This window comes from Symphalangus syndactylus, chromosome 23 (genome assembly GCF_028878055.3).
Source record: "Symphalangus syndactylus isolate Jambi chromosome 23, NHGRI_mSymSyn1-v2.1_pri, whole genome shotgun sequence".
NCBI lineage: Eukaryota > Metazoa > Chordata > Mammalia > Primates > Hylobatidae > Symphalangus > Symphalangus syndactylus.
Genome location: NC_072445.2, coordinates 40,131,943 through 40,146,290, shown reverse-complemented (window position 1 = coordinate 40,146,290; position 14,348 = coordinate 40,131,943). Strand labels below are relative to the sequence as shown.

Below are 14,348 nucleotides of genomic sequence, written 5' to 3'. Positions count from 1 at the left end.
CACTTTTGGGAAGGGGGACCTAAAGTGTGAAAAAAAGGTGAGGATTTTCCGCCTCACCCTAAATGGGACACCCTAAGTGGGACATCGGTTTTTCCTCCCCAGAACTTCCTGGTGTTTTCAGGCACCACAAGCTCCTTCCTGCCATCCCCATCTCTCTCTAACATTCTCCCCTTCTTTCGCCTTCAGCCTCCTCCCTTCAGACCCCATGAGCCTTGAATTAAGCTCCTTGGAGGAGAAGAGTTGACTGTGGGGTCGGAGACAGAGAGGCCTTCAGGCAGCCCTAGGGGGAGAAGTGCGGGGCCCCTCCAGGCTTCATTCCTCTGTCATGATAGGGGCTTACTCTGCCGCTGGGCCTTTCTGAGTGGTGCTTGCTGTGTTCTGTAATGACCCCTCTCACTGTTGGGGGGGACCCAAGAGAAAAGAGCGTGGTGCAGAGTCCGGTTAGGACCATGTGGCCCTGAAAATTAGGATGCCTGGAGAAGCTTCGGAGTTTGAGGAGTCCCCCTTCCTCCCACCATCCTACTGGACTAATAATGGTGGGGCCTGGCCATTCAGAGGCAGGGAGGGGGTGGGACAGGCAGACCATCATCCCTAGGAGCAAAGGCCATACATTGTGTTGTGATGAATTGTTTCAAGCAACCAGAAGAGTACTGAGAATATTTAACCCACACCCGTGCACCCACCCTGAATTAAGACGTGAGTCGCAACTCAGCATCTTTATCAGCAGCACTGAAGCTTTCCATTCTTTATTTTCATCAGGCTCAAAATCAATTTCCAAACAGTCTCCTACATTTTTCCCACTGCCATGGGGTCCTGGGCGTCCGGGCCCCCAATATTCACGCACTCGCACCACGCACTCATATTCCCTCACCCCACCATCACGGCCCCAAAGAAGGTCTTCCCTCTTGCGAAGTCCACCATATCGGGGTGACTGATGTTGACGTACACTCTCTCGCCCCTCCGGAGCTGCACCAGGCCGCCGAACCCCACGCTCGTGTACCAGAGAGGCCCGTACCCTTGCCTCCTGGCCGGGTCCAGCACGGGAGTCACGGTCTCGGCGCCCTCGAGCAGCAGCTCGGGAGTGCCCGGCCCGTAGGCGCCCCCCGCCCGGTACAGAGAGCTGCGCAGCGTGACCGAGCGGCCGTGGGGATCCCCGCCGCCAGGGGGCGCCCTGCCCCGGTAGCCGACGAGACAGTAGAGGTAATAGAGGCCGTCCTGCGGGAGCGCCAGCCCCTCGGCGTCCGAGAACTGCGTCCCGCTCGTCAGAAACGCCTGTTCCTTCGTCGCCTCCCAGCCTAGCCCCTGCCCCTTCAGCGGAGCGCCTGCGGAGACACGGGACCACGCGCTCTTGGGAATGCGATCCTAAAGGCTTGGGACTTCTGGGGGGGTGGCGGCTTTTAGCCCCTGCTGGAGCCGAGCCGGGCCAGGGGAGGGGGGATGGTGCTGTTTCTGGGATGAGTGCGAGTTGGGGGCCGAGGGAACACGGATGTGGGGTGCAGAACGCTGTAGTGGGGACCTCCAGGCCGGCTTTTGCTTGCACCGGGGGGAAGAAGAAACTACACTGCGGGGACGAGCGGAAGGGTGGGCACGAGCGGCAACAGGTCGTGAAGCGGGTGGGAAACCGAGCACTGGAATCATGGAGCCGAAGGACTCTGGGCGAGCAGAACTGGAACCTTCGGATTATTTACACTCTTATTCAGGTCTTGGGGGTCCTTACCTATGAGGTGGGCAGCTGGGAGCCCGGGGCTGAGATCTGTTTCTGGCTCCTCCTCCGGCAGCTTCTGAAACCCTGGAAGGGGCAAAGAGTCCACGACTGGGGCCAGGGCAGCCACCCATGCAGGCTACCCTTGAGAGGACAGGGCGCAGGGATGGGGAGCCTGGATTCCTAGAGGAAGAGGTATCTGGGGACGCAGCCGGGAGCTGGGAGCCCCTGAGGGGCTGAAGCGGGGAAGGAGAGACAGTCTGCTCTTACCCAGTCCTTGCTGGGCCTGTGCCCCGGGGTCAGCGGTCTCCGTTACCTGGTTGGGTGGGGTCACAGTGCCCAGAGTTCAGATTCAGCTCATGTCACCCCTACCCCTCTGAAAGTGGACCCAAGCTGCAGGCCTGGGGTTTCTCCCACCAGCACCATCCCCAACACACACCTCCCTAGAAGGGAGAACAAGCAAGGCATAGGTACTTGGGCAGAGAAACAGATGTGCCTCGGGAAGAGGAGAGCAGACACAAGGGGCTTATGTCAGGACACAAGCACAACATCACAGGAACATGGAAAGAGAGTCAGCAAAGAGACAAGACATCTGCACCAGGGACAGCCAAGCCAGCTGAGCCAGAGGGGGCAAAAGACCACAGGCACAACCAGAGGGAGCCAAGCATCCGCAAGATACAGCTCTCCACCAGGGCCTGTTGCAGCCACTCACCAGTCCTCCCTGATCCTGGGGCACTAAGGCCAGCACAGCCAGGACAGTGATAGGCACCGCCAGCAACAAGGTCACCAGAGAAGTGGCTCCTGCCACAGCTAGCAGGAGGGAACCCCTCCCCTGGAGCCTCCCACCCCTGCCCTCCAGCCCCAGTGCCCCCATTGAGACTGAACCAGAGCCAGAGCAGGGGGCTTTCATACCTCAGGGACGGGGACACCCCCTCCCTGTAGACCTGCACACCTGGCTGGGACTTTCCGCACACCCCTGCTCCCCTCACCCAGCTTCCTGTTTACCCAGAGCTGGGGTGGGGCAGCTGGATGCCTGGGTTCTCTGAACTGGGGAAGAAGTCGGTGTAGGGAGACAGGCTCTCAGGGTGGAACCAAAGGGGTCTTTAGACATCTTCTGGCTCAGCAGAGAGGGAAACTGAGGCCCAGGGAGGGAAGGTAGCTTGCAGGAAGCCAGTCAGCAGAGCCGAAATGAGAACACAGATCTCCAGGTTTCCAATGTGTTTTGCATTCTTCTATACCCTCAAGGTAGGTGCTGGAGGAAGAGCTGATCCCATCTCTGAGGTCAAGGGCTGGACTAGGACAAGGACTGGAGTCTTGAGGAATGGATGTCTGGGTCCCTGAGAAGAACTGATTCCCATACTGGGCGGACCTCCTCCCATTCCCTTGCTCATCGCCAGCCCCCTGTGCTGAGTGAGAAAGGGAGAGGTAAGCCTTAGCCTCACCACTGACTACTGACTCACTGAGGAGGGATGGAAATGGAGCTTTACCTCCCTTGCTACAAAAAATAAAGACAGATGGAAGAGGCATACCCCCACCCTCAGAGAGCTTCGAAGTCTACAATGAGCCCTATCCATTAGTAGGTGCTTACTAAATGTTTACACATAAATGAATAAAAGGACAAATAAATGCAGGAATAACCAAAATAAAGCAGCAAGGACCACATGAATGGTAGATGTAGGCAGCATGAGTGGTTAAGAGTCAAGGGAGGAGCCGGGGCGGTGGCTCACACCTGTAATCCCAGCACTTTGGGAGGCTGAGGCAGGTGGATCACTTGAGGTCAGGAGTTCGAGACCAGCCTGACCAACATGGTGAAACCCCATCTCTACTAAAGATACAAAAAGTTAGCTGGGCGTGGTGGCATGCGCCTGTAATTCCAGCTACACAGGAGGCTGAGGCAGGAGAATCCCTTAAACCCAGGAGGCAGAGGTTGCAGTGAGCCAAGATTGCACCATTGCACTCCAGCCTGGGCGACAGGCTAAGACTCTGTCTCAAAAAAAAAAAAAAAAGTCAAGGGAAGAAAGACCAGGTCCAAGGGAGTCGGAAGTGGCTCCAATCATCTCCCCTTCTTGGTAACATCTCTATGTGTTTCCATAATACTAATAATAATATAGCTGACCCACAAAATGCACTTAGCATGTGTATGCCACTGATTTACACACTTTAATAATTTTTTTTTTTTTTGAGACACGGTCTCACTATGTCACCCAGACTGGAATGCAATGGCAGGATCATGGCTCACTGCAGCCTTGATCTCCCAGGCTCTATGGATTCACCCACCTCAGCCTCCTGAATACCTGGGACTATAGGCACATGCTACCATGCCCAGCTAATTTTTGTATTTTTTGTAGAGATGGATTTTTGCCACATTGCCCAGGCTGGGCTCAAACTCCTGGACTCATGTGATCTGCCCGTGTTGGCCTCCTAAAGTGCTGGGATTACAAGCATGAGCCATCATGCCCAGCCAGTAATTATAATCCTGACAAAAACCCTAAGAGGAAACTGAGGCACAGAGAGGCTAAGAAACTTATGGAGCTCACAGAGTCAGTGGCAGAACCAGGATTTGAACCTAGGCATCTGGCTCCAGAGCCTTGATGACAAGACAGTTTAAAAACTGAATACTGGGGCCGGGCGCAGTGGCTCATGCCTGTAATACCGGCACTTTGGGAGGCCGAGGAAGGTGGATCACCTGAGGTGAGGAGTTCGAGACCAGCCTGGCCAACATGGTGAAACCCCATCTCTACTAAAAATATAAAAATTAGCTGGGGGTGGTGGCAGGCACCTTTAATTCCAGCTACTTGGGAGGCTGAGGCAGGAGAATCACTTGAACCCAGGAGGCGGAGGTTGCAGTGAGCTGAAATCGTGCCATTGCGCTCCAGCCTGGGTGACAAAAACAAGACTCTGTCTTAAAAACAAAAACAAAAACAAACAAAAAAAACAGTACTAGGCCAGGCGAGGTGGCTCACGCCTATAATCCCAGCATTTTAGGAGACCAAGGCAGGTAGATCACTTGAGGTCAAGAGTTCAAGACCAGCCTGGCCAACATGGTGAAACCCCTTCTCCATTAAAAATACAAAAATTAGCTGGGCCTAGTGGCACAAACCTGTAGTCCCAGCTACTTGGGAGGCTGAGGCAGGAGAATCGCTTGTACCCAGAAGGCAGAGGTTGCAGTGAGCCAAGATCACACCACTGCACTCCCGCCTGGGCGACAGAGCAAGACGCCGTCTCAAAAAAAAAAAAAAGAGTACTGACTTGAGATTTGTATGTAAAATTTGCCTTCCTCAGGCCAGAAAAGAAATGGGGAAATAAATACTGAACTCCAGTCAATCTTAAGCTTCTGAAGGGTTTAGATGTAAAATGTACTGATATTTGTAATTTTAAAAGATATTTAAAAGTGAGATAGATTGATAAATATGTGATAAAGCAAATAAAAAATGTAAATAGAGCCGGGTGCAGTGGCCCACTCCTGTAATTCCAGCACTTTGGGAGGCTAAGGTGGAAAGATTGCTTGAGACCAGGCGTTCAAGACCAGCCTGTGCAATATAGTAAGACCCCATTTCTACAAAGCTTCATGTGGTAGCTGGTGTCTGTAGTCCTAGCTACTCGGAAGGCTAAGGTGGGAGGATCTTTGAGCCCAGGAATTCAAGGCTGCAGTGAGCTATGATTTCACCACTGCACTTCAGGCTGAGTGACAGAGTGAGACCCCATCTCAAAAACAAAACAAAACAAAAAATGTTAATAGTAGCATCTAGGTGGTAAGAATATGTTCACTGTACAATTATTCTCATTTCACCCTATGTTTATACTTTTTAATAAAATGTAAAAAAAAAACCCTGAATATTATTCAGCATAGGGAACATGGAGGATGGGGAGAAGGGTAGGGGAGGAAGTAGAAGGTTCTTGAATTTGGAAGGGGAAACGCAAATTAATATGGACCCACCCAGGCACCAAATCTCCTCCTCACCCCTTGCCTTATATGGGCTCCCCAGTCTTCACCCTCCTCAAGGAGTGGGTGTGCAATCCTCCAGCACCCATCTCCTCCATCACAGTGCCACTAAGAAGCCTTCACCCAGGTCTCTCCAGAGGGCCTCAGGCCGCTGCCTTTACTTAGTTCTGTGTTCAATGCCAGAATGCTGCCTCCTACAGGAAGTCCACCTGTATTGCCCACACCTCCTTTCCTGTCACCAACTTGTCACCAACTTTCTGTCCTTGATCTATCCACAGGGCTCATGTAGATCTAGTATGGCTGCCTTTAACTCTCGTGTTTGTTAATCAGACAGCCAAGCAGCCTGCTGCATAGAGCTGCAGAACACCAAGTGGGTCACCAGAGCACCAAATATGCCAGAGCTCCCAGTCTGAACTGGAGCGGGGTACATGTGTCCACAGACATATGCCAAGATCAAGAGGTCTCAACAGATGCAGTGTAAGAGGTAATAGAGAAGAGTTAATCAAGGAAGACACCTAAAGGAGGTGGGTGTTCACTGACTAGTGGCAGGATCAGTGAAATGACTGGAGCTGAGGCACATTACTGCCCTAGCTACAGGCCCAGAAGTTTGAAAAGAAAGATGTTGTAACCCTAACCCTCGAGCCCAACTTCCTCTCCTAACAATGCTGGGGAGGAACCCAGGCTGGGGGAGAAGTTAAAGCCAGCGGAGGGGCAGGAATGTCTGAGGTGGCAACACTTCTCTTCAGCCAGACAGCGCTGGCCAGTGTGGAGTCTGTCCATCCTGCAGGCCACAAGCTCTGGGTAAGCTGGGAATGGGCTCTGGGTAAGCTGGGAATGGGCAGGGACCTTGGAAGGATGGTCACACCCCAGAGTGGGGTGAAGCTAAGATGAGGGGAGGGAGAGTATGGGTTTGAGTTTCCCTGGGCCGTCGAGGAATCCTCTGAGTCTCTGCTCCCCAAAGAAATTAAAGACAATTTATTTCTGTGACCACGGCCCTTACGGCCTCCACCTGCGCTTCTGCTCCCCACCCCCCAGAATTCCTCTTAAACCCAGAAGGGTCCCGGTTTCCAGACCCTAGTCAGTATGGCTCTGGGGTGAAGAGAGCGGCCCCCTCTTCGCCCTCAAACAGGAACCAGTGGTTGGAGGGGAGGAAGTGCCTGAGGGGAAGTTATGGGGCCCCAGATACTCCTCCATGCCCCACTTCAGCCCTAGCAGCATCTGCCTGTGGGAAGCGGCTCTCCACACCAGCCAAGGGGGCCCCCACACTCCCGCGATGCTCTGGGGCTCAGGGAGCAGCCCACCTGCTGGGTGTGCTGATATCACCCTCCCTACTTCCCCCCAGTGCCCACACCCACCCAGGCCCAGGCTCCTTCCCCTCCATCATCCCCTTACCAGCACCTAGAACCATCCAGGGCTGGAAAGTCCCCTCCAAACCACCTGGTCAGCCCAGGGCAGAGGGAAGGGCTGGGCTCTGGAGCTGGGCAGAGCTGGCCTTAAACCCCAGCTCCACCTTTCTGGGATGGGTGACCTGGTAAAGTCCAGGCTTGAATCTCGGGTCTTTACTTGGGCAGTGGGCACCATGATACCCTATGTTCTGGGGATTAGCAGTGAGGAATGGAAAGTGCCCAGCTCAGGGTTGGCACATAAGTGAGGCTCCCCAGCCTGGGAACGATTATAACAGAGGGCCCCTCGCTTCACAGATGAGGAACTTGAGGCAAGTCACTAGCCCCTGATCATTTCGCCTAAGAGAGCAAGGACTAGAGTTCCTGACCTCCACGCCAGTCCCTGATCCCTGACTTAATGTCCCTGCAAAATGATGGTAAAACGAGTAAGTAAAGTGCCTCTTGCATCTGCATAGGGAGGGTCCTGGGAGCTTAAGAAGTGATGGGGAACAGTGATGCATGCAGCTCATGACTAGGTGGACAGGCCTCTGGGGACAGCTGGTGCAGGAGGGAAAGGGACCTCACGGGAGGCCCAGAAACCTGGTAGGAGGTGAGGTATTAAGTCTGGGATGGAGAAACTCTGAGGGTATATTTTTCTGCCTCTAAAACTGTTGGAGAAGGAATCTGAGAAAGCTGCAACCAACCAGGAGGCTGGGGTATGCTGGAGAGGGAATGGGCTTTCTAACCTTGAGCCCTCTTCCCTGTAGATATATATATATACATCTACGGGGGCCTGGGGCTGGGCGGGCTCCTGCTTCTGGCAGTGGTCCTTCTGTCCGCCTGCCTGTGTCGGCTGCATCGAAGAGGTGAGTGCTGCACTCCCTCCCTCCCCCCGCAGCAGTGCCCCCTGTGCCCCCACCCACACGCTTTCCCACTGCTTTCCCAGAACACTGCCTGGCCCTGGAGCCACTGGGAAGCCAATAAGGGAGTCCACACCTGCTGGGGCGGGGAGCCAGGGAGGGCCCGGGAGAAGCACAAAGGGTGGGCTGTGCTGAGCTTCTTCTTTTCTTCCAGTAAAGAGGCTGGAGAGGAGCTGGGTGAGTCCGGGGACAGGGAAGGGGGAGGGCAAGAGAGATCCTGAGTGGGTGAGTGGGGAGAAGCATGGCTGAGCACTGACAGGAGGGTTGGGGGCGGGAGACAAGGAGAGAGAAGGTAGGAGCACAAGAGAGGCAGAGAAAATCGAGGCAAGAGAGAAAGAGAAAATGAGACAGAAACCAAGAGAAAAAGTGAGAGAGAGGATAGGAGTGAGAGGCAGGGAGAAAATGAGAGTGAGAGAGACACAAAGAGAAAGAGCAATGAAAGAGACAGAGAGAGAGAGAGGCTCCAGAACCAGGCACAGTGGCTCACGCATGTCATTCCAGCTATTGCAAGGCTGAGGCAGGAAGATAGCTTGAGCTCAGGGGTTGAAGACCATCCTGGACAACACAGTGGGACTCTGTCTCCAAAGAGAGAAAGAGAGAGAGGGAGAGAGAGAGAGAGAGAAGTAAGAAAGGCTGGAGGTGGGAGCAGAACTCACAGGGAAGGATCTGAAGGCATCGCCTCCCATCAGCACCTTCTGTCCTGGTCCCAGGCCCAGGGATCCTCAGAGCAGGAACTCCACTATGCATCTCTGCAGAGGCTGCCAGTGCCCAGCAGTGAGGGACCTGACCTCAGGGACAGAGACAAGAGAGGCACCAAGGAGGATCCCAGAGCCGACTATGCCTGCATTGCTGAGAACAAACCCACCTGAGCACCCCAGACACCTTCCTCAACCCAGGCGGGTGGACAGGGTTCCCCTGTGGTCCAGCCAGTCAAAACCATGGTCCCCCGACTTCTGTGTCTCAGTCCTCTCAGGCCATCTCGAGCCTTCGTTCAGAATGATCATCATCAAAACTTACGTGGCTTTTTAACCTTTGAATAGGGAATTTTTTTAAATTTTTTAAAAATTAAAAAAAAAAAAAAAACACGTGGCTCACCCTTCCACCCACTCTGGGGTCAAATAGTAATTTATTGGGTGAATGACAGTGTTCAGGGACCCAAGCTCCCCTAACAGCCAGAAGAGGGTATGTGTGGGCCTGGCAGGAAAGGGCAGTTGCCAAGGAGGAGTCATATCTGATCCTTCCCATTTCTCAGGACAATCAGGCTCAGCCTCCTGGGACTGGGGGAAGCGGGTGTGCTGAGCTCCCACATGGTGGTGGGAGGGGCCCTGGGACCACAGCCGGAAGCTGCCTTCTTGGACCTTTCCAGGTCAGACCTGGTGGAAGGGAGAGTTCAGAGTTGGGGGAATCCAGAGAGAGTAGATCTGGCATCTGGAGAATGGAGAAGAAAACACTTGAGACTCATAAGGAGGAGTTAGTGGTGGGGCAGATTTGCTGGGGTCTTTTGAAGAGGATTAGGGACCTCTGGGCTCTGGAAAAACTCCTCGGGGCCCATCTGAGGAGTGGCAGTGTGTTCCCATGTGACAGTGGCCTGGTCAGAGAGAGGACAGGAGCCGCTCAGTGTCACAGTCCCGAGGCTCTCCTCTTCCTGGTCTCTGTCCTCCCTCCTCCCACTCTGTTACTGCCCCTCCCATCCCATCCACTATTGCCCCTGGCTCCATTACTCACACTTGCCCTGGTAATAGACGGTGCTGCCCACGGCCACAGAGAGAAAGCTGACAGCATAGAATCCAGCCCGAAGGAGGAGGACTGTACCAGCCCCTAGCTGAGGATGTTCTGCACGGGGCAAGGGAGAAGGGGGTTGGGAAAGAAGTGCACACAGGCTCAGGGAGGGTAGGGGCCTCAGAGGAGCATCCCTGACTCCCAAGGACATTGCCTCTTGGGGCCTCCAGCCAGGAGGAGACACCACCTCCCAGCATCTCACCTTTCTCCACCACCAGCCGAGTCCCATTCCCTGTCCCGACACCCAGGCCCAGCACCTCCACTCTGCACACGTAGATGCTGGCGTCATGGCCTCGCACGTCCCAGATGTGCAGCTCAGCCTGGTGGTCACGGAGGAAACGGGAAGAAGCAAGTGGGGCCAGGCGGCCCCTGAACTCTGGGGTTCCATTCCTCACCTCCTTCCCTGGAACCACCTCATCTCGGAACCACGTGACGGAGCCAATGGCCAGTCTCCCTTGGCTGGCATTGAAGGAGCAGGGCAGGAAGGCAGAGGATCCTTCCAGGGTACGAATCTCAGGGGGCTGGGACACCCAGAGAGCACAGGATCCTGGGGGCAGAAGGAAGACCCAGAGAAACACCTCCCCAGTTACTCCAAAGAGAAAAGACAACAGAGCTTGAAGTAGAACATCCCAGCTGTCTCCGGGCATAGGGTGCATGGGAATAGATACTTTGGGTGCCTCATTAAACCCTTTCCTCTTAACCAATCTGATTTCTTAACATTGCTTATTAAATCATTTTTCAGTCTGGTCCGGTGGCTCATGCCTGTAATCCCAGCACTTTGGAAGGCCGAGGTCGGCGGATCACCAGATCAGGAGATCGAGACCATCCTGGCCAACGTGGTGAAACCCCGTCTCTACCAAAAAAATACAAAAATTAGCCGGGCATGGTGGTGTGCACCTGTAATCCCAGCTACTCAGGAGGCTGAGGCAGAAGAATCGCTTGAACCCGGGAGGCAGAGGTTGCAGTGAGCCGAAATTGGGCCATTGCACTCCAGCCTGGGTGACAAAGCAAGACTCCATCTCAAAAAATAAAAAATAAAAATCATTTTTCAAATTCTTCCTATACCAACTCTCACTCTCACCCTCTGCCATCATTCTCCAGCCAGTTCTGTAGTAACTTTTCTAGCTGAAATGTAAACCATCATGGTGAAATTAAGCTCATTAATGAATGCAGCTGCCTAGTTAAATAATATCCCTCATTATATTATCCAGGTATTATTTTAGTACAAATGGCATTGTACAGTAAAGCCATCCTTCCTCTTTTTCTTTTTTCTGTTTTTGAGACGGAGTCTTGCTCTGTTGCCCAGGCTGGAGTGCAGTGGTGTGATCTTGGCTCACTGCAAACTCCGTCCCCTGGGTTCAAGTGATCCTGGTGCCTCAGCCTCCCAAGTAGCTGGGACTACAGGCACCCACCACCACGCTTGGCTAATTTTTGTATTTTCAGTCGAGACGGGGTTTCACCATCTGGTCTCAAACTCCTGATCTCAAGTGATCCACCCGCCTCAGACCAGACTGGTCTCAAACTCCTGATCTCAAGTGATCCACCTGCCTCGGCCTCCCAAAGTGCACCCGGCCACTCTTTGTTTTTCGTTAAAGAAAGTAACTAATTAAATCTCCAGGTGAAGACATGGCCTTAATTGGTTGAGATTCCTATTTAACCCATCCATGTTGATGATTAAACCAAATATTAAAATCCCTGATTAAATTATCTACTTAGGGAAATTTACGAGTCATTCTATTTCAGTGGTTCTCAAGCTCGAGTGTGTATGGAAATTACCTGGAGCATCTGCTAAAACAGATTCCTGGGCCCACCCGCCGAGTTTTTGACTCAGTAGGTCTGGAGTGGGGCCTAAGAATTTGTTCTAGGTTGCCAGAAATCCACATTTTGAGAACTCCTGCATTTAGTTAATAATATGCCTGATAGTTAAGCTCTCTCCGTTCATTAAAAACAGTTTTGGCCGGGCACGGTGGCTCACGCCTGTAATCCCAACACTTTGGGAGGCCAAGGCGAGTGGATCACCTGAGGTCAGGAGTTTGAGACCAGCCTGGCCAACATGGTGAAATCTCGTCTCTACTAAAAATACACAAGCTAGCCGGCAGTAATGGCACGCACCTGTAATCCCAGCTACTTGGGAGGCTAAGACAGGAGAATCACTTGTACCCAGGAGTTGGAGGCTGCAGTGAGCTGAGATATTGCCACTGTACTCTAGCCTGGACAACAGAATGAAACTGTCTCAAAAAAAAAAAGTTTCATCACCAGGCGGGCGCAGTGGCTTATGCCTGTAATTCCAATAATTTGGGAGACCGAGGCAGGCAGATCACTTGAGATCAGGAGTTTGAGACCAGCCTGGCCAACATAGCAAAACCCCATCTCTACTAAAAATACAAAAATGGCTGGGCGCAGTGGCTCAGGCCTGTAATCGCCGCACTTTAGGAGGCCGAGGCGAGATCACCTGAGGTCAGGAGTTTGAGACCAGCCCGGCCAACATGGTAAAACCCTGTCTCTACTAAAAATACAAAAATTAGCTGGGTGTGGTGTTGTGTGCGTGTAGTCCCAGCTACTCAGGAGGCTGAGGCAGGAGAATCGCCTGAACACGGGAGGCGGAGGTTGCAATGAGCCAAAATCGCGCCACTGCACTCCAGCCCGGGGACAGAGCAAGACTCAGTCTCAAAAAAAAAAAAAAAAAAAAAGACAGTTTCACCAAGAAATTTACCATGGATTTACTTGGATCTCTCAAACTAAAAAGCCTCACAGTGGGTGACACAGAGAGACTGTGAATTGGGGGAGTCCACTGAGTGTCACCTTTGGAGCAGTCCCACTCCTCCCTCAGAGCCAGGTGTTTCAGCCCCCACCAAGCCTGTTCCCTGTAGCATCTAGTCCAGCCTCCTGGATCTCCCTCCTCCCACCCACACTCCTTGGGGTCCTGAGCGCACGCCCTGTCACCTGGATGGACCATGATCAAGATGAGCAACAGCATCCAGGCCATGTCGGAAGATGTCCCAGTTGGCGAAGGGGATCTGAGCAGTGAGGTCTGGGTGGAGGAGGGAGGACTCACTACTTGTAGCCAGGCTTTTGGTCACCAGAAGGGGATGGGGAGCTTCCTATGACACACGGGACTCACACATCACTTGCCAAGGATCACAACTGCCAGGGACCTCGAGCGTCAAATGCATGCCTCCCTGAGGAGAGAGGACGGATGCTGCTGGTGGAGATGTCTGGGTCTCTAGGAGGCCAAGGGGCCAACTTGTGGCAGGCTAGCTAAGCGTGTGAGGGGGAGGGTGGGGCTTAGATGGCTGCTAACCCAAGGGTGAGTGGGCGGTTGGGCGGGTGAGACCAGGATGTGGGTTCCCCCACCTTCCGAGGTTCAAGGAGACCAGCTTTTACCCAGAACAAGCCTCCAGGAGCCCTCCTTGGCCCAGAAGCTAACCTACTTACCCTCTCCACTGCTCACCAGTACCCAGACCCATCCCACCCATTCCCTTCCTGGAATCTGGCTTCACCGCACCCCAGGGCTGCTCCAAGATTTCTATGAGGGGTTAGGAGAAGCAAGCTGATTGGTGAAGCTATATTTAATTTGCATAGCAATCACCCTGGGGGTGTGTGTGTGTGTGTGCGTGTGTGTGTGTTTGGCTGGGTTTTTTTGTTTTTGTTTTTGTTTCTGTTTTGAGATGGAGTCTCACTCTGTCGCCCAGGCTGGAATGCAGTGGCACAATCTGAGCTCACTGCAACCTCCACCTCCTGGGTTCAAGCAATTCCCCTGCCTCAGCCTCCCAAGTAGCTGGGATTACAGGCGCACACTACCAAGTCCAGCTAAATTTTGTATTTTTTGTAGAGACAGGGTTTTACCATGTTGGCCAGGCTGGTCTCCAACTCCTGATCTCAAGTGATCTGCCAGCCTCGCCCTCCCAAAGTGCTGGGATTCCTGTTTTGGTGTTTTGAGACAGGGTCTGGCTCTGTCTCACCCAGGCTGGAGTTCAGTGGCGCCATCACGGCTCACTGCAGCCTTGACCTCCAGGGCTCAATTGATCCTCCCACTTCAGTCTCCTGAGTAGCTGGGACTACAGGCGCACACCACCACACCAGGCTAATTTTTGTATTTTTTGTAGAGAGGGGGTCTCCCTGTGTTGCCCAGGCTGGTATCCAACTCCTGGGCTCAAACAATCCACCCACTTAGGCCTCCCAAAGTGCATGAGCCACCATGCCTGGAGAAATGTATTTCTTAAATAATGAGACTTGAAAGTCTAAATTACTCCTTAAACCATGGACTACAGGATGGTGTTATGTTAGCAGGCATGAAAACAACATTCAGCTGGGCGTGGTGGCTCATGCCTGTAATCCCAGCACTTTGGGAGGCTGAGGCGGGAGGATCACCTGAGGTCAGGAGTTTGAGACCAGTCTGATCAACATAGAGAAACCTCATCTCTACTAAAAATACAAAATTAGCCGGGTATGGTGGGGCGCACCTGTAATCCCAGCTACTCGGGAGGCTGAGGCAGGAGAATCACTTGAACCCAGGAGGCGGAAGTTGCAGTGAGCTGAGATCGCACCATTGCACTCCAGCCTGGGCAACAAAAGCAAACCTCTGTCTCAAAAAAAAAAAAAAAGAAAAGAAAACAACATTC

The 14,348-nt window shown here is 53.1% G+C and overlaps 3 protein-coding genes across 27 annotated transcripts; 1 reads left to right on the top strand and 2 right to left on the bottom strand.

Moving 5' to 3' along the window:
• Positions 1 to 716: 716 nt before the first annotated feature.
• LTB (lymphotoxin beta) lies at positions 717 to 2,705 on the bottom strand. 2 transcript variants are annotated; one of them, XM_055263563.2, is made up of 4 exons: positions 2,415 to 2,705; positions 1,973 to 2,018; positions 1,718 to 1,789; positions 717 to 1,322 (listed from the first exon to the last, which is right to left on the bottom strand). In XM_055263563.2, the coding sequence occupies exons 1-4, from the start codon at positions 2,610 to 2,612 to the stop codon at positions 868 to 870; spliced, it is 771 nt and encodes a 256-aa protein (XP_055119538.2). In that variant the 5' UTR covers positions 2,613 to 2,705; the 3' UTR covers positions 717 to 867. The 2 variants fall into 2 exon arrangements, with proteins under 2 accessions (XP_055119538.2, XP_063488644.1); XM_063632574.1 differs by lacking the exons at positions 717 to 1,322; positions 1,973 to 2,018 and having other exon boundaries at positions 1,661 to 1,789; positions 2,415 to 2,612.
• Positions 1,191 to 8,961, top strand: LST1 (leukocyte specific transcript 1). 6 transcript variants are annotated; one of them, XM_063632585.1, is made up of 7 exons: positions 1,191 to 1,700; positions 2,952 to 3,127; positions 5,976 to 6,129; positions 7,346 to 7,473; positions 7,795 to 7,893; positions 8,102 to 8,124; positions 8,658 to 8,961. In XM_063632585.1, the coding sequence occupies exons 4-7, from the start codon at positions 7,446 to 7,448 to the stop codon at positions 8,814 to 8,816; spliced, it is 309 nt and encodes a 102-aa protein (XP_063488655.1). In that variant the 5' UTR covers positions 1,191 to 1,700; positions 2,952 to 3,127; positions 5,976 to 6,129; positions 7,346 to 7,445; the 3' UTR covers positions 8,817 to 8,961. The 6 variants fall into 6 exon arrangements, with proteins under 6 accessions (XP_063488655.1, XP_063488652.1, XP_063488654.1 ...); XM_063632582.1 differs by having other exon boundaries at positions 1,318 to 1,700; positions 2,948 to 3,127; positions 5,976 to 6,446; XM_063632584.1 differs by lacking the exons at positions 1,191 to 1,700; positions 5,976 to 6,129 and adding exons at positions 1,753 to 1,897; positions 6,392 to 6,446 and having other exon boundaries at positions 2,948 to 3,127.
• A 77-nt stretch (positions 8,962 to 9,038) lies between these two features.
• On the bottom strand, positions 9,039 to 13,291 carry NCR3 (natural cytotoxicity triggering receptor 3). Of its 19 annotated transcripts, XM_063632562.1 has the most exons (7): positions 12,848 to 13,149; positions 12,670 to 12,757; positions 11,839 to 11,936; positions 10,122 to 10,273; positions 9,929 to 10,046; positions 9,673 to 9,780; positions 9,039 to 9,320 (listed from the first exon to the last, which is right to left on the bottom strand). In XM_063632562.1, the coding sequence occupies exons 1-7, from the start codon at positions 12,897 to 12,899 to the stop codon at positions 9,211 to 9,213; spliced, it is 726 nt and encodes a 241-aa protein (XP_063488632.1). In that variant the 5' UTR covers positions 12,900 to 13,149; the 3' UTR covers positions 9,039 to 9,210. The 19 variants fall into 19 exon arrangements, with proteins under 19 accessions (XP_063488632.1, XP_063488642.1, XP_063488639.1 ...); XM_063632572.1 differs by lacking the exon at positions 11,839 to 11,936 and adding an exon at positions 13,162 to 13,291 and having other exon boundaries at positions 9,039 to 9,375; positions 12,670 to 12,905; XM_063632569.1 differs by lacking the exon at positions 11,839 to 11,936 and adding an exon at positions 13,162 to 13,260 and having other exon boundaries at positions 12,670 to 12,905.
• Positions 13,292 to 14,348: the final 1,057 nt, after the last annotated feature.